At 34.6% G+C, this 22,082-nt stretch overlaps 1 protein-coding gene across 4 annotated transcripts in view; it reads left to right on the top strand.

Moving 5' to 3' along the window:
• LOC150082631 (serine/threonine-protein phosphatase 4 regulatory subunit 1-like) overlaps window positions 1-20,976 on the top strand; it is a 677,709-nt gene extending 656,733 nt beyond the window's left edge. For all 4 annotated transcript variants that reach the window (XM_090377553.1, XM_090377552.1, XM_090377554.1 and 1 more), the window contains 4 exons: window positions 1,150-1,265; window positions 11,152-11,312; window positions 14,902-15,029; window positions 20,068-20,976. In XM_090377553.1, coding sequence (XP_090233679.1) covers window positions 1,150-1,265; window positions 11,152-11,312; window positions 14,902-15,029; window positions 20,068-20,082 — 420 coding nt within the window. In that variant the 3' untranslated portion in view covers window positions 20,083-20,976. The remainder of the gene's footprint in view (window positions 1-1,149; window positions 1,266-11,151; window positions 11,313-14,901; window positions 15,030-20,067) is intronic.
• Window positions 20,977-22,082: the final 1,106 nt, after the last annotated feature.

Consider the following 22,082-nt stretch of genomic DNA (forward strand, 5'->3'; position numbering starts at 1 on the left):
ACACCTCAATCAAATCTCCACACAGGTACCTAATTTTCAGATGTTGCAAGATTTGACCTAAGTATTACTCTATACAATGGGATAATTACCTCTTTGTCCCTGCTGGCAAAATTCCTATATATCATTGACAGGACTCCATGAGCTATGTACACTGTTCAGAGAATTTTATGTCAGACTATGCAGTTATATACAAGTTTTTTTTTTTTTTTTTTTTTTTCATTATTGACTCAATTAATTGTTTGTTCAACTTTCTAGGAATGTTACCCGATTATCTCCCTATATTACTGTATAGAGAGCAGAGCTAGTTTGGTTTGTTCCCACTCTGAGAATGTTAACTTGTATTTGCTGAAGAAATATCAAACAGTTATATTATTGTTGTAATGTTATTCTATATCATATTAATTGTTATCTTACCTTCCTTGTGGAACAAAAGGGTAAAGTATTTTTTAAATACACTACATTAAAAAAAATTATTTTATGTGTTTTGAGACAATTCTTTTACAGTAATGCAGAGGCTGTTGTGCTTTCAGGAGGTACTGGAATCACCATCTTATTTAATGTTGTTAAGGAATTTGATTTGATAGCTACCTGCTCATGTAAGTGTAAATGAATTACCTACTCCATTTCCGTGGGAGAAAACTTTCTTGTCCCTGGAAACTGCAATAAAAATTATTGAAACAACATGACTTGTATGCAAACAAAAATAAATCCCACCAATCAAAATAAAATATAAAAATAAAAAAAGAGTATGTGCATCATATTTGAAAAACAGTTATATTATTACAAATATAAGTGTAAATGAGTGTAAAATTACTAAATTTCAATCTAGTTCACTAGATTGAAATTTAGTAATCATTAAATATTAGATGTCTAAAACTGTGACACAAAATTACCACACAAATAAAAATATGATAGTCACCAAATATAGTGGCAACAAAAATCACCAACTTAGCAACAATTGGCAAACAGAAAAACTGAAAGGTGTTAGTCTCAGATGATATAACTTTGATGTAAAACAACATAAACCAAAGTAAGGTTAACTTAAAATCAAGATTAATCGGGATATACCTGTACTAATTTTAAAGTTTGTATGTATAACTTTACACAACCTATGTAGTTTAATATTTAATGTTGTTGATGTCTCTTTAGGTAGCAGTTATGATTAAGCAGCTGAGTGAAAATGCAAACCTCCTTTTATGTAAAACTGTGCTTGCAGAGCTTGCCGAAAAATTCGTTCATACTTCCAAATGGTTATTCCGACAAATGTAAGTTTATTTTGGATAATTAATACCCATGGCACTTAAAAAGTTTAAATGACATTTATTTATTCTTTAGCAGTAATAGTATTGTTGTTGTTGTTATTTGGTTTTTAGGAGCATTAGCAACCAAGGCCATATTGCTCCAGGGATATGTGGTGGTCATTCCCTGACCTTTCCGCATCTCCCATATTTGGTGGTCATGGGCTAGAACCCCGGTCTAATCAAGAAGTGTGTGCATTATATCTATACACAGTACTGGAACAAACTTCCATCTGTCGTTGTGGAAGTTGATAGGTTGAATAAATTTAAGGAGGTACTGGACAGGCATTTGGAGGTAATGGTGTGATTTTTTTTTTTTTTTTGGCTGATGCTGCATAAGCTCATACACTTGCTTTCTTGCATCACATGCCACTACTACTACTACTACAGTAAATCGGCCGAAGTGTTGGCATACAATAGCCTTAGATGCTGATGCACCATAAAACTCGGCGCCTCCATAGCCAGTTGGGCAGGAGCAGCAGTGCGTAGCACACGCTTCTTGATTAGACCAGGGTTCGAGCCTGTCGCCACCAAATATGGAGGATGTGGAAAGGTCAGGGAATGACCACCGCATATCCCTGGAGCAATATGGCCTTAGTTGCTAATGCTCCTAATAACCAACCAATCAGCCGAAGTTGTGCAGTGGGATCATTATGTAACTTCTCATTATACCTCGAATAAGGCAACTCGTTGTGAAGGCATCTCATGTTGTGAAGGAATTCATTAGCATCATTACACAACATGAGATGTTATGTAATGATGCTAATGCACTAATTTATATGGTAGTAAACTGTTTGCGCAGTCTGAGGCTGTTTAGCCCTAAATCCTACACATATTGAACTCTGTACTCTCTAATGATTCTCCTCCTCACAAGAAACTGATCATGCCTCTTGTGCTGTTGCTTACCATTCTAATAGGTCTGTGAATACAAAAATGCAAATTACCATTATCTAGCACATGATAAGCTATTATTATTTAAGTTGTAAGTTATTTAAAATAAAAGGTTATACTAAAAGTATCATTTATATATATATATATAACAGTGAAGTAAGAAAATTATTTAACCTACTGTTTTAGATATACAGAAGTAGAAATTAATTTATTTCTTACCCCTTTATAATTTTGTACCAAGTTCTATCCCACTGGAACAAATGAACATACCCTTAAATTTTCACAATAATATTAGAAGGAAAATATACAGTATTCAGTTATTAGTTTACGTGGCTGATAATTATGGTGAAGGTTGCAGTGATTTTCTCACATTATTACAAGAAAGAAGTAACTCTTTTGAAGTAAAACAGAAATTTAACAAATAAATTGATGTTATTGACTATATTATTATACCAAGGGATTTAAGCAACTACAGTAAACCCCCGCTATTCACAGGGATTACGTTACATTCCTGAGAAATGCCGCGAATACCGAGTTATGGCTCCCATAGTAATAAAGGTTTGTTACTTTGTTATTTGGTTTTTAGGAGCATTAGCAACTAAGGCCATATTGCTCCGAGATATGCAGTGGTCATTTCCTGACCTTTCCACATCCTCCGTGTTTGGTGGTGACGGGCTCGAATCCCGGTCTAATCAAGAAGCGTGTGCTACGCACTGCTGCTCCTGCCCACCTGGCTACAGAGGCGCCTAGTAATAAAGGGGTTCCTTTCCAAAGTATGAAATATATAAGAAAAACTAGTCTAAAATTTTGTATATGTATGTATTATATGTACCTTCATAATATGACTATGTACATAGACAGTACATAGTGAAATGCAAGCATAAGGCATCGAAATGAAAATAAGAAACAATTTAATATTAAATGTAATATTTATTAGAAATTTCAAACAAATCTTTCAATCCAGCGGCTTTGCTATAGCTAAAACACTTATCCCACCGGTGCTATCACCAGTTTCGCTAAAGTGTTGATAAAGGTGTTTTGCCTTTTCACAAATGATGAGTGAACTTAAGGGAATTTTATTTTGAGTTCGGTCTTCTATCCACAGATTAAAGCCTTTTCCATTTTTTCTAATTTAACATCACGAGTTACAGAGAAAATTTTTGAAGCACTTAGTGCATTTTCACGGACACTACGGCGGATTTTTTCTTCCGATTTCTTGACTGATCATACCGTTGACTTCATTTTATAATGTTTTGCCACCGACGAGACACTTTCACCATTAGAAATTTTGTCTAATAACTGAATTTTACTCGCTAATGTCATCACCTTCTTTGATCTTTTCACAATTCCCTTGTTATTCATAGCCATATTTTTGTAGAGGTTAGAAAAGAATTTGTCCACAATAAAGTCACTTTCTACCGTTAATACTCTCAAAAAAGTCTGTTTTCACTAACACACTGCAAAACGGTAGATTTTTTGCTTTTGTAAGCATATCAATTTATAAATTGATAAATTTATTCAATTTATAAGCATATAAATTAAAAGCAAATGACTAAACCTTCCATGACAAGTGCATAGCACATACTGAACAAGTATTAGCGAGAAACATCCACGCTCGCGATTTTGCCACCCCTCTCCCCCACCCAGTGAGCACTGTTTTGACCGGGAAAGATGATTTTAGCCACGCCCATGTTTTTTTATGGAGGAAAATGTTCACGGCGATTTAAAATTCACATTTTTTTAGGTTTCATTTTATATTAAATCAGATACTGCAAATACGCGAATACAGATACCTCGAATAGCGGGGGTTTACTGTAGTTGAAGACAGGAGGATATATAAAGTATTTCGAGTTTTAAGTGACTATCACATATGACTTCTAATTACTATTTTTAATGTTTATCCTGGAAGAGAGTTTAAATGCTAGAAAACATTATTAATTAGAATTATGTAGGCAAAGACTAAGATGGAAAGCTGTCTGTGTATTTGGCATTGTTAGAGGACAAAAAGGGATGGCTGAGTGGAAGAAGACAAAGTGCTGAACTGTTGTTGTTATTTGGTTTTGGGGAGCATTAGCAACTAAGGCCATATTGCTCCTGGGATATGCGGTGGTCAAGGGCTCGAACTCCGGTCTAATCAAGAAGTGTGTGCTATGCACTGCTGCTCCTGCCCACCTGGCTACGGAGGCACCTGCTGAACTGTGTACCAACATCAATGGATGATGCTCTTCTTGGACTAATGTTATTAGTGGAATCCCTCAGGGTTCAGTGCCGGGTCCACTGCTATATACAATATTTATTAATGATATTGATGAAATCATATCACGCTTGATGTCTAAGTTTTCAAATGATACGAAGTTTGGCAGGGTGGTTAATGATAGTAATCAGGGAATGCTACTGCAACAAAATCCAGAAAAATTAGGCAAGTGGACTGAGAAACAATACTTGAAGTTTAACATATAGGCCAGACAATGGGTCCTGTGTGATTTATCCATGTATTAGGGTATTGCAGAGTATTGTTAATCCAAAACGTTTCTAGTAAAAGTTTCTAGTAATCTAATAAAATTAGACTTATTTTAGCCATATTGCTAAAATAAGCCTCATTCGTGGTTTAAGGTTTATGTATGATTTATGTGGTTTATGGTTATTTGTGGTTTATGCATGACAGTGCTTCACTCATGCATAAACCACTTGCAAGGAATGGCATCACGTGCAACTTCTTCCAATAACTCATTTCAATGTTCTCTTAAAAATTGCAGTAGGATGCTCCTGTTAATCTCTCAGGCAGAACAATAGGCCTGGTTGAATTGTCACTAATTATTCCTGCTTCATTGTTGCTAGACTTGATTGAACAATGGCATGGCGATTTTCTTCAGCCCATTGATGAGCATTGTGAAAATTGACCACACATCCCTAGTAAATCAAGCTTCATCAGTAAACAATGAAGCAGATAGGAAATGCTGATCTGAGCACACATCTGCAGAAACCAAGTAAAAAAGATTCTTGTGGCAGGAAGTCAGTTTGAGTAAGTCCTTGTGCTCTCTGAAGATGATGTGGATAAAGCTGTTAGTCCTGTAAAATTCTCTACACAGTCATACATCCCACATTCTGCTGTTGCTATCCTTCAGATGCTGTCACCATCATTTTCTTCAACATGATTGATGATCTGTTCTTCCAACACAACAGTTCTGGTGCTGAACCACCATCTGAAACTCATTTTCTAAATGAAACAGTTTCTGCAAGCTGTTTGTGTATACTATGAAAGGTTTTTTCTTATTTAGCAAGTAATATTCAAGATCTCATAGAGGGCAAGGCCCTCTATGAGATCTTGAATATTATTTGTAAACAGTTGAATGGAGCCAGCTATGCTAACTCAGTTTGTGTAATTGCTAGAACACAGAAATGTCTGTAACTCAGAAACAAAGGAAAATCAGACCTGTTTCCACGAACCTTTTTTATTGTTTTTAAGTGCTAAATTCTTCCCTGAAGTGGGTCCCACATGGTATGATACACTGTATATTCCTGAAGATCAATAATTTTTACTAATTACTTCTTCTAATTACTATTTTTAATGTTTATCCTGGAAGAGAGTTTAAATGCTAGGAAACATTATTAATTAGAATTATGTAGGCAAAGATTAAGATGGAAAGCTGTCTGTGTATTTGGCATTGTTAGAGGACAAAAAAGGGATGGCTGTCAGATAATATATTATCTGACAGCTTTCACCAGCTATTGTCATCTCTTTACTTGCATTAATTCATATGCTTTTTCTTTCTTAAGCACCATATACCAGTACTACATATGATCACTATACCATCTATGCGGTCGCGGGTTCGTATCCCGCCTCAGGGTTGGATCAGAGTAGTGCAAAATCCTTGGGACATGCATTATGGCCACAGAAGCCGATGCGCCAACAACTAACAAAAAAAAAAAAAAAAAACATCTATGCATAATAAATAATGTTCACAGTCTCAAAATTGTAATACTAAATTGTATTGGTAAGTTAAGGGATAAAATTTATTTATTTCAAAGTTTTAAACCTTTAAATTGAAAATATATATAAATAAAACTTTTCTTTTTTTACTATGTGCATATTATTGAAGAGATCTGAAGAGTTCCTCCTTATAAAGCCTTTAAAAATCTTGTATTTGTACAGTGTATTTTAGGCACCTCCATAGCCAGGTGGGCAGGAGCAGCAGTGCGTAGCACACGCTTCTTGATTAGTCCGGGGTTCGACCCCGTGACCACCAAATATGGAGGATGCCGAAAGGTCAGGGAATGACCACCGCATATGCCCGGAGCAATATGGCCTTAGTTGCTAATGCTCCTAAAAAACCAAATAACAAAACATAACAGTGTATTTTAAAATAATGGCCTGCAGTCATTTTTGATTACAGGCATTTTTGAAATATTTATGCAAAATGTAATGGGTCAATTCAAAATATTTGAATGAAAAATGAAAAAAAAAAAAAAAAAAAAATTATATTGGATGTTTATACAATTTGTATTTTTTAGCTATGTTGACCTTTTATTGTCAAAACATAAATCACTCTCACTAGTTTTTAATAGATTCCTTAGTTCTAATTTTGGTTAAAGTCAAATTTTTTGATATTGCATGGTTTTCAGCTAGTTGATACCTTGCATGAATAGTTTGAACCAAATTCTGACAGAAGGTCAAGTGCAACTTTCTTACCCATGTGGCTATCAGTGGTCGTAATTTCCATCCTTCCCTCTATGTGGAAAAGGACTAAATTTGAATCTATCTCAATTGATCTTTTGGGGACTTTTTTTTTAATGCAAAGGCCAAGTTCTCTTAAAAGTTCAATGCCAAGTTAATGCAAAGGCCAAGTTCTCTTATATTCTATGAAGGTCATAGCAAGCAGACCTTCATAGAATATATCAAATTTACAGACAGTTTTACTGATGCTTTATGGCATCAGCAAAATGTCTCAATTAAAAGCAAACCAACAAAATTTTTGAAGAAATGGAAGTTTTCTCCAACAAGAAGAAATAATGTTAAGATGATTAGATTCATTTTTCTGGAGACACTGATGCTGTTGTTATTTGTTTTTTAGGAGCATTAGCAACTAAGGCCATATTGCTCCGGGAATATGCGGCGGTCATTCCCTGACCTTTCCACATCCTCCATATTTGGTAGTGACGGGCTCGAACCCCGGCATAATCAAGAAGCGTGTGCTACGCACTGCTGCTCCTTCCCACCTGGCTACGGAGGCGCCATTGACACTGATGCAACTGATTTTAATCTGTTGGCAAATAAATTTCTGAATTCAATTAATTTATATTTGAATTAAATATTCTGGTAGGTAAATGAACAATCTGTGCAAGGTCATTAGTAATTGTCATAGCCTCAGCATCTCAACCATCAGTGTCCATGTGACTAGAAAACTGAAGTCAGCTGGAGTTGTGAACATTAAAATTGCCAAGGAAAATAACCTCACTGTTATGAAAGTTAGACTGGAGAAAATCAAGCTTCAAAAAGAGGAAGTCAAAGAGTTCCAAGTGATAAGTGGAACTAGGAGATCGACAGAGGCAACAGATGAATTTGACAGAATGGGACAGAGAGATTTTAAGGCAGAGAAGATAGAAAAGAGGAGATTCCAAATTACTGTCTCTGACAGGGGGAATATCAGAGCTAACATTTGTACATGCACTACCTCTGAAGTGAAAAGAATTGTACAGCGAATAATTATGACAACTGGGATGGGCAATAGTTTAATCAACTGATAAATGGAATTCTGGGAATAAAAATAAGTGGGCTTGGTAGATCATAAGGAAATGTTCATTATTGAGATTGGTACTGAGACCAATCTCAATGCATGAGATTCTTCCCCATATATTTGTGAAATGAATGTGGAAGTGTTTGGGAGTTTAGATCTTTTCACGGATAAATTTGTTCTGTTAATTTGACTGTTCATGATGTATTCAGTAGTAAAAAAAGTAGAGGTGTTGTATGAAATAATAAAATTTTTTGATAATAGCATACACACAGCAAGAATATACCTAGCTCCTTGACATAACGGACCTCATCAGTACCGCCACATACACACTACTAAATTCATCAAGTTTTATTAAATGCCCTGTATTTAGAGTTACACTGCTTTTAATAATCTGACTCAGCCATTTACACCCTGCCAAATTTTTGATGATAGAGACAGTATGTCTGATATTTTTAACTTTCTACAGTCTTTTAATTTATACACACAAATTTAAATTTATACTTTTATATTATGATATATATCTTTTTATTTACATTAGTACATTATTTTTACCTTTTTGATGTGGTAACCTGTTTATAGGTTACCAAACCTATTTGTTACTATTTTTCTTTTGACTTGCACATTATGGCTTAAACTGCCAGTACACCATTTAAAAATGAGATCAATCACTCAGTCTCTCAATCCCATTGGTTTCTAAAGTTTCCCAAACTTTTGTCACTCGAGTCATATTTGGAGTTAAAAGATGTATACTTGCAGCACACCTAAAGAGTGATTGCCATTGAACTCATTGAAATCCTTTCTAATGTTGTATCACACATGACTAATAATAAAATAGCAAATGCTTAAAAAAGTGGTACTCACCTTGAATAAATCTGCATGGTTTAATTAAAAAGGGTTGGTTAATATTTTAGATGAATAGTTGAGTTAAAAGACTAAGGGAGGGACGAAAAAAATAAAGTGTTATTTCAGAAATTAGAATAAGCGCAAGGAAGCAGGTGTGGACACATCTAATCCTTGGTTGTCATTAAAGTAGGGAAAAATAGTTGAAATTAAATAAATAATGTAGTGGGCCAATAGTCATTATGGGGACTTTTGTTGGATTACAACATCTTCAGTTGGCAATTGAGTGGATAAAGAATGCGCGCGATATTTAAGAAATTATTTATACTCTTGTGATGCACTTTTTGACATGCGGTAACCTCAACCGCTAGAGGTTCCAAATTGGTGAAAGGTTTACCTGGCAACCATCGAGAACCAAATTCTACACCCCTTTCCCTCTGAATTAAAATTATACATTCGCTACGCTGACGACATCCTTGTAATAGGTTATAGACCTAGCATCGACAATCTCTTTTCAAAACTTAATTCTGTACATGACAGGCTTAAATTTACCCTTGAAATTGGACTAAACAATCAGATCAATTTTCTCAACCTCACCATCAACATAACAGTCAGAAAACAAGTACAAAAATTTTCAGGAAAAACACACATACCAGCAAATACTTTCATTTCGTTTCACATCACCCCCTTAACACTAAAAAAGCCGTCTTATACAACCAAATCTATGCTCTAAAATATAGCTCTTCACAAAATGACCTATACAATGAAATCCAATATCTCACTGATAAATTCATAGCCAGAGGTTACCCCCATCAACTTATTTTACATACAATTGCCATCGCCAAATATAAAATTAATAACCCGATCACACATAACAATAATACAAACATCCGCATAGTCCTCCCCTATCACAGTGAACTAGTAGGACAGTTCCACCGTATGTTCAACGATACTGATATCTCTCTTGTCTTTTCCGCTTACAATAAACTCGGATCTTTCTTCAGCTCTTACAAAGACATACATAAATATCCTATCAGCGATCTTAATAATATAATATACCTTATCAATTGCCAGCCAAACTGCGACACCTGTTACATTGGAAGCACTACTAAAAAATATGGCTCGTCCAAAACCTCTAATACCCGTGCATAATACCACCACTACAGTCTCACGACTAACCAAACCGTTACAGAACTCACAACTCACACTCAAATCCATAATCACACCCCTCTCATCGATTCTATTATTAAACTCAAATCCAGCTATAGGATTCTTCAATATGAAGCACTAGCCATTGAGTGGTATCGACACCATTCCAATCTTAAAGTCTTAGACACTAAACTTCCTTCAACCTTTCACCGATTTGGAACCTCTTGCGGTGGAGGTTACCACATGTCAAAAAGTGCATCACGAGAGTATAAATAATTTCTTAAATATCGCGCGCATTCTCTACCCACTCAATTGCCAACTGAAGACGTTGTAATCCAACGAAAGTCCCCATAATGACTATTGGCCCACTACATTATTTATTTAATTTCAACTATTTTCCCTACTTTAATGACAACCAAGGATTAGATGGGTACACACCTGCTTCCTTGCGCTTATTCTAATTTCTGAAGTAACACTTTATATTTTTTTCATCCCTCCCTTAGTCTTTTTAACTAAACTGTTCATCCTAAATATTAACCAACCCTTTTTAATTAAACCATGCAGATTTATTCACAGTGAGTACCGCTTTTTTAAGCATTTGCTATTTTATTATTAGTCCATCTACATGGTATTTTAAGATATCTAAAGCCTTGCATTGTATCACACATGAAAAAAGTTATGACATATCTGGTGCTGAGATGCACTCTTCATTGCCATATATACAGTGTTGCAGTGTGTGGATTCATTGCTGCCTCCCTGCCCCCTATAGATTTTCATAATTTTTTGACTAATATTTATGTTTTAGTTAGTGTGGTATTTGGGTTTTTTTTTTTTTTTTATGCTTTGGAGATTACCTATTTTGCAGTACCAAGTGAAGGTGCAACTTAGGAGGATAGTCAATGCATGTACATGTGTTTCTGTTCTTATCCCTTTATTGTATTGTCAACTGTATAATTTTTATGTTGCATAAATGGAAAAATTTTTTTTTTTTTTTTTTTAATATTTTTACCAAAAGCAGTACTTTTTGGGAACATATACCTCACAGTTGGTGAGGGATTACTGACTCTCTCTCTCTCTCTCTCTTTCTCTTTCAGTTGCTAATTTGTACTTTCTGCTTTCTGAATTAAAAATGCATTGGGTAAAGCCTGCATTTAGTATTGTTTGAAATTCTTTCTGCTGCCAAATTTCTAATTAACCTGTTACTACATTTTATGTTTTCTTTATTGTAACATCTGCAGGTATGTATATCTTTGTCAAGAATTTATAAAGGAAGATTCGCTGCCACTGGATTTGTTCGTACAAGAAGTGATGCCACACTTATTAGAACTCTGCTGGGACAGAGTTGCTAATGTTAGGTTGGTGTTAGCTCGATGCCTTTCTCAGACATTATGGCAGCATGGTAAGATTTGGAATTTTTGGGTTTATTTGATATATGCTTTCTATATATTTATTTCTATATTATATTAATGTGACTAAAGGAAGAATTAAGTTAAATAAAACCATCACCTTAACATTTTGTGATAACAGTAAATTCCATGTCTAGTAGAGTTACTACATACATTTAAACACTGTGCCTCCGTAGCCGAGTGGTCAGGAGCAGGAGTGCAGTAGCACACGCTCTTTGAGTAGACCGGGGTTCAAGCCCCTGACTGCTGAATACGGTCGATCTGCCAACCCGCACTGGACCAGCATGGCAGATTATGGTCCATTTTCCTCAGCATGAATTGTTGAGGAGGCTTCCATCCTGCAGTGGGTTGATAGTGGCTGCACTTTACCGTTACCGGAATATAATGTCTGAATTAATTATGAAAATGTTTCGTGATCATTAGGATATACTTCATTATTATAATATAAATAGAATTAATATAAAATGTATAAAAAAAGAAAGTGCTATATTTAAGTAATATAACATTCTCTTTAAACCAATTCCTTTCTTTATGATACTTATTTAATTAATTTAATTTATTGATCTTATTAATTTAAAGTATCATGCCCCAAACTAGAGCAGCAAAGCAACGGGCACAAAGTGGCAGGAGTGCTGTGACTCGGGAGAACTGAGGGGGGGCGATTCTCCAACGCATCACAGCCTAAAAAAAATGTGCAACTTGTGAAATGTTTGCCAAACTCTCTGGAACGGAACATGATATTGCCATGGAGGATGTCTTTGTGTGTGCGCGATGTAAGGAGTGTAAGGAAATCAGGCGACAACTCAGCGTTGTTATGGGCCTATATGAGAGTTTGAAGGACAGGGTGGATGTCCTCGAAAGATCTAAATTGAGGGGCCCATCAGGCTCTCAGCTGCCCACATCAACGCCAGAGCTTGCACTTGGTCATCACGCAACACAGCGGCAATCCCCAAAGCAGAATGCGCTGGTCCCACAGGAACTAGTAGTTGTTGGTGACTCTTATCAGGGAAACAGGAAACATGCTTTGTAAAAAGGATAGGTGGAACAGGACCAGGGTGTGTCTGCCAGGAGCAAAGGTTGATGACATTGTAGAGCAGATATCATCTTTTAAGGGCACAAAAGGTGATCTAGTTGTACACGTCGGCACTAATGATATTAAGAGTAGGAGACCGGCAGAATTACTTAACAAGTACAGGTCACTGTTGAACAAAAGTCGAGAATTAGGGTTGGATTTGAAAGTGTCTGCAATTTTGCTCAGACACAATAGGAAGGAGTATATGATGAGAGCCTTGTCGATCAATTCAGTTCTGGAGAGATTGTTCAAGGCTTAAGGGGTAGAATTTTTTTCAGCCTGGACTGTACTTGTTAACAGGAGAGACTGCGTCTACAGGGATGGGATACACTTAAATAGAAAGGGTACAAGAATATTTGCTGATGCTATCAAGGCAGTGTTAGGTGGGTTGGAAAACTGATAACTTGGGGGGATACAAGGACTAACAGTAGCCATAGGCAGAGGTGAAGGTGATTCTTGCACAACTTCTATTAGAATAAGTAGCGACCTGGAGTTGAGGGGTGTTGGGGGTTTCAGGAACGGATGGCAGTCATCCTGAAATAGGTGGGTATATGGGATGTGTTAGGGTAACTAGCAATAGGAATAGGAGCATGTATACCAATGCTAGAAGTATAGTAAATAAATTTGATGAATTTGAAGTGTTGGTCAAGACATCAAAGGCGGATATTGTTGGGATAGCAGAGACGTGGTATCACACAGATATAAGGAATGCTGAACTGGAATTTGGGGAGTATAATGTGTACAGAAAGTATAGACAAGATAGAAAGGTAGGAGGTGTTATGCTGTTAATTAAGAAAAACACAAAATCAAAAGAAGTGCGTCCAGTTGATATAGATGAACAGTGCACTGTGGAGTCAGTTTGGTGTGACATAAGCACTGCGAAAGCAAAAATAAGAGTAGGAGTGTGTAATAGGCCTAATGACTTGAATGAGTACAATGAACAATTGTACAGAGAAATAGAGTGGGCTAGTAAATCAGAATGTCTTATAATGGGGAATTTTAACTTCCCAGATATTGACTGGAACTTGTGGGTTGGTCACTCACACACTAGTCAGACTTTTGTAGATTTATTGGATGATTGTTTTCTGCAGCAGCATGTTCAAGAGGCAACTCTTGATCTGGTTATCAGCAGTGATCATTCGTGTATTAAGAATTTGCAGATAAAGGAACCATTAGGTGGCAGTGATCACAGTGTACTGATGTGGGATTTATTTAAAGATTTAATTACCATCAGGTAAAGGAAAGGGTTTTTGCTTCCATAAAGGTGAGTACAGTGGGATCAACTGACGATGTTACCAACAGTAAATTCTAAGTGGGAAGCATTCAAGGAATTAATCGTGGAAGCTACTAAAAGTTCATACCCATTAAGAAATATTGTTCAAGGTTTAGGCCTAAATGATTATCTAATGAACTAATGAGACTCGTAACAGAGAAGAAAAATGCATGGGATGCATATAAATTACAAAGCGACATAGAATCCTATGGCAGGTATAAGCTAGTCTGTAATCTAGTCACAAAAGAGGTTAGGCAGGCGAAGGCAGATTACGAGAAATCCTTGGCAAAAGATGCTAAGAAAAACAGCAAGGATTTCTTTACTTATATAAACTCTAAAAGGAAGGGGATGAATCTGATTGGTCCACTTGACATCGATGGTTCGACTGTTGATGATCCTGCTCAGATAGCAAACAAACTGAATGAGTATTTTGCATTTACATTCACACATGAGGAGTTATTAAGGATGGAAAATGCCAGAAGGTTATCAAATTGTAGCAGGATACTTAATGATTTTTTAATAACTGAGAGCAAAGTGGAGGAGAAATTGTTGAAGTTAAACATAAGAAAGGCATCTGGGGTGGATGGGATATATCCGGTTATATTAAAGGAGACGGCAAAGCAACTAAACAAACCCTTAGCCATAATTATGAGAGCATAATTGGACTCAGGGGAGGTTCCCACAACTGGAGATGTGCAAATGTATCCCCAATTCAGAAAGGGGGATCGAAGGGTGACACGAGTAATTACAGACCAGTTAGTTTAACTTCTGTTCCTGGTAAAATAATGGAGTCACTGGTTAAAGATGCATTGCACGATCATCTAGACAAGACTGCAGCAATAATTCAGACACAGCATGGATTTGTTAAGGGAAAGTCTTGTCTGACAAATTTGATAGGATATTATGATGTGGTTACAAAGGAACTGGATGCAAAAAATAATTTTGATATCATATAACCTTCCCAATCATCTTCATCCCATGCAATTCTCCCACGTCCACATCTTCATTTCTTTAATACTAGTGTAGGGATGGGAAGAGATGTATGACACCATTATTATCACACACCTCTTCCTATCTCTACACTAGTTAGTATCTGTATACAAGATTAATCTTGCTTTTAAAATAAGTAGATTAAAAGCTCATTAAAAGAAGTTCCAAAATGATTTATTATAATTGTTTTTTTCTTATTATATTATTACTATTATTTAAAGTAATACTTTTGTTTCATTTGTTATAGAATTTTTTTCTAGTAGTCCACACCGAGACCATTTACTTCAGATCTTACAAATATTACAGTGTGACAAGGACAATGATGTTTGCTATTATGCAAGACTCGCAGATAAAGAATGTACATCTTTTAAGGAGGTTGGTTAATTTATTAGCATGCAAAATAACTTTAAAAGTATTTGGTATAACCAGACTAGAATATAGAGGGTGTTTTAGATTGCATTCCAAAACATTGATGTAATAAAATTAATTTATGAGTACAAAGTTATAATATTACTGCAGTAATTAATAAAAATTTACATTTGTTTTCCCTTAAAGCATTTTAGTTTTTCATTATTATTTTACATTTATATTCATGTAATACACACAGTGTAAAATGATTGGATTATTAGTTATACGGTAGAACGTCTGTTATCTGGAAGTCAGTTATCCGGAATAATTTGAAAGGCTGATCCTTCTTATTTTTTTGTTTTAGCAGTAGTACAACAAGCACTGGTTATAGTGATCACATTTGAAAATTGAATTTTGATTCTAATAAATGAAAGATCGAGTTTACTACCCGTTTATAACAGATTGTAGAAACAAAAAGCCTAATAAACTGAAAACTGCAAATTGTTTTTATTGTTTTATGGTTGTGACCTTCAGAATAGAAAAAATATCACAGAGACTACTGGGTTTTCTCGGAAACCACAAGTGAATATCAGATTATTTCAGCTCCAGATTCGGTAAGAATAATATTGGCCCAAAACTGCGATTTATTATTTTTCTCAATTTTTTTGGGGTAAATTGTAAACAAAAAGAAAACCAAGTCCAGAAAACCAAGTGCATTTAAAAATATTTCTAATTTTCCTGTTTTGTATAAAAATCATAAAAATGCCGGGATGGATGTTTCTGTTTTCCGAGATTAGTTTATTTTTTTTTTTATTTAATTTAATTATAAGGTAAGATTAAATTTATTTAATCTTACCTTACAATTAAAAATTAATCCGGTAAATTTTCCAGTTCGATTATCCTGAAGATTTGTATATCTGGAAGAAGTCTGGCATCAATTATTCCGGATAACTGATGCTCTGCTGTACTGTGTTAATCTGGAAAGAACATAGTATCTTAATCCTTGGCATAGTTTAAAGCAATTAATTAGCTTATATTGAATTGAATACTGCATTTTCAGGTAAAGAATGCATCATTTGTTGGTTTAAAATATGAAATCATTTAGCAATTAGTATTAGTAGAGGCAAATGATGAAAGAAAGCAAAATTTAATACAGCATTAGAATAAAAAAAATAATAATTAAAAAAAAAAAAAAGAAGGAAAAGAAACCTTCCCACATCACTCACATGTTCAACCCTTATCTAGTTCCTTAAATTTACTGACCCTAGTATTACTGTCTTGCAACTAAATGTGGGACAGGAGAGATAAAACTTCTTGAACTACTGCATAATGTAAATGGAACTTGATGATGAATCAGCTGAAACAGGTTAAAGCTGTTTCAGTTCATTGTTTATGGAAGCACAAGTTGCTCTAAAGACTGATATTTTCCGAATGTTTACAATACTAATAACTTAGTTGACTTAAACTCATTTTAAAATTCTCTAATTGAAAGTGATAAATTATTTAAGGAATTTTAGGAAGTAACAAAAATTACTTCCTAAAATTAATTTTGCTGCCATAGACTATTCTTTGTGAACAGTTACTTATATCACAAAGAATAGTCTATGGTGCTATCCAGAACATAAGGGAGTGTAGTATCTAATCCTTATTAGTTCTTTCATTGAAAGTCTACAAAAAAAAAAAAAAAAAAAGATTATCTTGAAAAGAAAAAGGTGTTAAAAAGCATAGCAGAGAAACAATTCAAAGAAAAGAGAAAGGTTAATAAGAGCATTCATTTTGATTTTTTGGTTTATGTCCATGTCTCCATACAAAATAACAGCACTGAGCCTGGTTGAATCTTTGCACTTGACAATGTATGAATGAACATGTTGCATGTAAAAAGTAATGAAACTCTGGGGGAAAAAATGTCCAGAAAAAAAAATTCATCGTGAAAATCATTCACAATACTCCCATGGGGATGTGCATTTGTTACACTATTTTTTTTAATTGTTGAAAGCATTCTTGAAATTCCTACAAAGTTATTTCCCCGACATGATTAGTCACATTTCATCTTCATTTTTAATTTAATAAAGGGAAAGAAGAATCCCTCCCCACATTTACCAGAGCCAAATCTGGTGAATGTGGGGAAGGATTGATCTTAGTAAACTCTTTTTGAGAAAAATCTTTGAACAGTTAACATGAAATGCACAGGTGCATTGTTATGCAAAAAAAAAAAAAAAAAAAAAAAAAACAGTTAATGAAAAATTCTGGGTTGACCCATCAAATTCTCTGCAATAGTTGTTCCAAAACTCCTAAATTCAATTGTTGCAAAGAATTTGATGGGTCAGAGTATACTTTCACAAAAACAAGAACTGGATTTTGTTGGACAACGATGTGCCAGGGCATTCCATCTTAATTATTCAGAAGTTTATTTCACAAATGTGATTATTGAGACTGACTTCTTTCTGAAGAGGAAAATGAAGGTGAAAAGAAAAAGATTTCATACCATTCAAAAGAATGTGACCGACTATCTCAAGTAGATAACTCTGGTGGAATTTCAAGAATGCTTTCAATGACTAAAAAAAGAAGTAAGTGTGTAGGGTCACATGAGGACTATTTTAGTATTAGTAGTGGCAAATGATGCAAGGAAGCAAGCTGATACAACAGCCAAAAAAAAAAAAAAAAAAAAAAACCACTTCCCACATCCCCTGTCCATTCCTGCCAATAGTTTGTCTAGTTCTACTTTGAATTTATTTAAACTACCTGCTGGCCAAACTACCTACTGGCTACTTCCACATAGTGGAGGACAATCTTCTCCCATTTGAAGTCAGTTAACCACAGCCTTGACCGATGATTATTTTAAGAATTCTTCAAGTCTTCCACAGGATATGAACGTAGACTTCCCCAGAGTGAGAAACTTACTATACACCCATAGAAGCTGGTATTTTTATATAAGATAAGATATATTACACTTGTGTGCCAACTTATATACTAAATTAGAATAACACACCCACAGTTGATTGAATATACATAAAAAGACTGCTATGGATAAAGGGATGGCTGAGTGGGTCAAAACACAGAGTAGTTATCAATGGACACTGTTATTAATGGAGTCCCCCAGGGTTCAGTGCTGGGCCCATTGTTGTTTTCTATATTAATGAAGGTATATCATGCTTAATGTGTCTAAATTTCCAGATGATAAAAGGTTGACAGGGTGGTTAATGACAGTGAAACCAAGGTATGCTACTGCAACAAGATCTAGAAAAATTAGGCAGATGGCTCAGAAATGGCAACAATTAAAGTTTAATAACAAGTGCAAGGTACTGTATATGCATAGTAGTAATCCCAGATTAATGTACCAACTGTGTGGTACTACACTCAGGGTGGTGGAAAATGGAAAGGACTTGGGGTAATTGTGCAGCCAGGTATGAAGTGCTCTGAGCAGTGCAGGTAGGCTGCCAGGACAGCTCATGGGGTTTGGTCAATGATATACAGGAATTTTGCTAGCTGGGATAAGGAGGTGATTATTCCATTGTATAAGGCAATGGTTAGGCCACACCTCGAGTACTGCATACAGGTCTGGGGCCTTGTTTTAGGAAGGCTATAGATCTGCTGGGATAGGTGCAATGAGATTGGTGAGCAAAAGGGTGCACTTACATGAAAATTAGTATTAGTATTAGTAATGGCCATATAGTGCAAGGAAGCCTAAGGCTTATGCTGCACCAGCCACAGGGAAAAAAAAAAAAAAAACTAAAATAATAATAAAATAAAATTAAATTAAATAAATAATAAAGGAAATAGACAGCTTATGCATTTTCCTCCTCCTGTAGGTAACTCTCCAGCTGACCTTTGAATTTTCCCAAACTGTCAGCCTCAACCACCCATGTAGGTAACTTATTCCAGTAATTTATATTCTGGCTAAAATAAAACTTTCTACAGTCCAGTCTAAACTTTCATAACTTGAATTTATGAAAAGCTTCAGTTCTGCAAATTGCAGCATCTGGAGAATAGGCACCTCTTACATGATCTGATTGAGATGTTTGAGGCTTTGAATGGATGCCATCAGCATTGAGCAAGTGCAATGCTGATAGCATCCATTCTTACTCTTGCTCAGGTTACACACGATGCGGCATAAATTCAAATTGAGGAAGGATGATTGCAGGAGATTGATGTGCTGAAGTTTGCCTCCAGCCAGTGGGTAGTTGATTTTTGAAACAAACTACTTCCATCTGTTGTTGTGGATGTTGGTAGTTTGAATAAATCCAGAAAGAATCAGACAAATTATTGGAGGGGTGAACAAGTGACATGTTTTTTTTTTTATGTGTGTCTGATGCTCTATTTATTTGCATTATTTAGCACTACTAATGCCAACACTAATCACTAAGACATCTGAAAGTACGAAGGGCAATGTGTATATCCACTCAGTTGGTTTGTTATTTCTAATTTGACATATATCTTATCTTATATAAAACTACCATGCTTCATGATTATACAGTTTGTTGCTCATTTGGGAGAGTCCAGGTTCATATATTGGAAGAATTCTTAAAGCAGTCTTCAGTCAAGAATATAATTAGCTGATCTCCATTTGGTGGGGGGGGGAACAGATATTGCATTACCACTAGAAATGTTTGTTAGTATTCTTGATTCTGGTATATTTTTTTACATAACATTAATGGATCCTTGATAATTTTATTTATTTATTCATACAGAACTCAAAAAAATGTTGGTTCCATGTCATATGTTATGTATTTACTAAAATTATAAACAAGAGCAAAGAATTGCTCTTTTTATATTGTCATTGTTTTCATGTAAGTTTTTCATAGATAATAATAGAATTTTTCAGTCATTGGTATCTGACCAAATAAAACAGAGAGAATATTACAATAATAACAATAAAAATAAATAATCTCATAATGAAATATATTTATTATACTGTCACCCATCCTCCAGTTATCATAGCAGTATTGCTAATATTTTTCACTATATGTCATTCTGTTATGAAAAATGTTTTTAAATACATATTAATCCCCAGTCTCATATATTTTTATACCTTTCTCTTACTAATTCTTTACATCTTGTTTCCTAGGATCCACCCGTATGATATGGTAAATCATTGTAGATTCAAGTATGCATTTGGTGCTGTAGTCATTGTATAAGGAACTCGTAACTGCATCTTGCATTTCTTCCGCGAAAGAAAAGAAGAAGAAAAAGTCTTAATTACATTCCAGTGTTTCACCATTTTAATATCATTATCTGCCTTACTTCCATCCATAAGAAACAAGTAGTTCATGAGTTCACATTTCATGCTCAATCTTATAGCACCACGACATTTCTTTATAGTAATTTTTTGTACAGTGGCTTGAAACTTAACAGCAATGTGGTACTTTAATGTGTTATGGTAAGTGGTAATGTAATTTGTAATGCTTAAATCGAAATTATAATTAAAAGTTTTTAGAGATGTATTATGGAGAGAGAGAGAGGGGAAAATAACATATCATTGTACTTTCAAAACAGCATTTTTTGAAAGCTGACGAGATGCAGAAAATTTCCAAATTTACCATTACTGTGTTGTAATGGAATACCAAGTAAACATTCCCATACACCATTTCACTTAATGTGTTTTCACCTAAGATTCCTCTGTTTAGAATGAGTGAATTCATTTGTAAAATTTCACTAAAATGGAAACAATTTTCCCACTTTCATTTATATTTGAACAGGACTAAATAAATAAGTTACTTAATACTTTGCTTGGTGAAAGATGAAATACACCAAGGTAATAGTCAGTAATAGATAAATAGAGAGCACACTGTCCTGATAGATTAATGTACTCGTTCCACGTCAAACAAATTTTGTATAGTTTAATTAGCCAAAATAGAGAAGATAGTTTTACCTAGTAACACCTAGAGATTAACATCTGTGTATAACTACAGTAAACAGTTAAAAATGTTTTTATTGTTTTCATTTAAATGTCTTTTTAGTCTGGGCTTAGATTTAAACCTGTATCTTGGGTGTGGCATTCCCCATGATGATTCAATATGAGGATTTTTTATCGTATGAATTCACACTGGACTTGAACCTTTGGCAAAAATATTTCCCAGGATGTTCATTTTTTTTTTTTTGTAAAATTAGTTAATTTATTCAATCATATTCAGTATATCAAATTAGCATAAAAAATTATAACTGAAGTTTATGCACCATAAAACACACATGGGTATAGAGAAGGAGTGCGCAAGCTTTGTTCATCCGCAGGCCAGATATGTAAATATATCTTCTTTATTATTTGGTTTATCAGGATGTAAACAAAGGAAGAAAGTAGAAATTACACTATAATTGTATAAGTTTGAGCACGTTATTTATATGAAAGGTAAAAATAAAAAAGGGTTAAAGCAAACTGTATATTTGAAGAAACAGAATTTACAGTTAATTCAAAGTTGGTCGTGGGAACAGATTTACTCTGCAGAATTTTAATTTTACAACAGTTCACCTAATGAGAAAAGACAGGATTTTTCCTTTTCAGTTACTAAACATTATATTTTATGTAAGGACAAGTTTTCTTAGCGCTTAATTTTATGGTTTTCCAATGATAAATATTGACCATCCAGATATACTTGGAAAATCTGCAGCTCATGGAAACATTTTGATTTCAAATATTTAGCCAAACATGATTCGTGTAATTGATGCAACTTCAACTGCATTCACCGTCATAACAATTCATTACACAAAACTTTTGTAAGGTAGTGAACACTTGCAAAATTTTAAAAGGATGATCAACAATTTAGTGTTTTTGTAATATTTCATATCATTGGTTAAATATACTGAGAGAAAATATTTTTGGGTGAAAACACTTTAACTGAATTGGCCTCCCTTGGAAAATTCTTAGATGAATAAGCAAAGTTTTTATTGTATGCATAAGTATGTACACAGATAAGTACTGCATTTACTTTTTTTAAAGATTATCATCACTTTTTAAATCGTTTTACTCCTGAATTGTGAACAAAATTTTCTAAATAGGAAATATTCTAACACTAGAAAACTGTTTATGATATTTGTGTGGTTCAATTAAAATTTTATAATAGATTACTTGTATAACAGGTTCTCAAA

The sequence above is a fragment of the Mastigoproctus giganteus genome, chromosome 7, assembly GCF_048544385.1.
Source record: "Mastigoproctus giganteus isolate SK-2022 chromosome 7, ASM4854438v1, whole genome shotgun sequence".
Lineage (NCBI taxonomy): Eukaryota > Metazoa > Arthropoda > Arachnida > Uropygi > Thelyphonidae > Mastigoproctus > Mastigoproctus giganteus.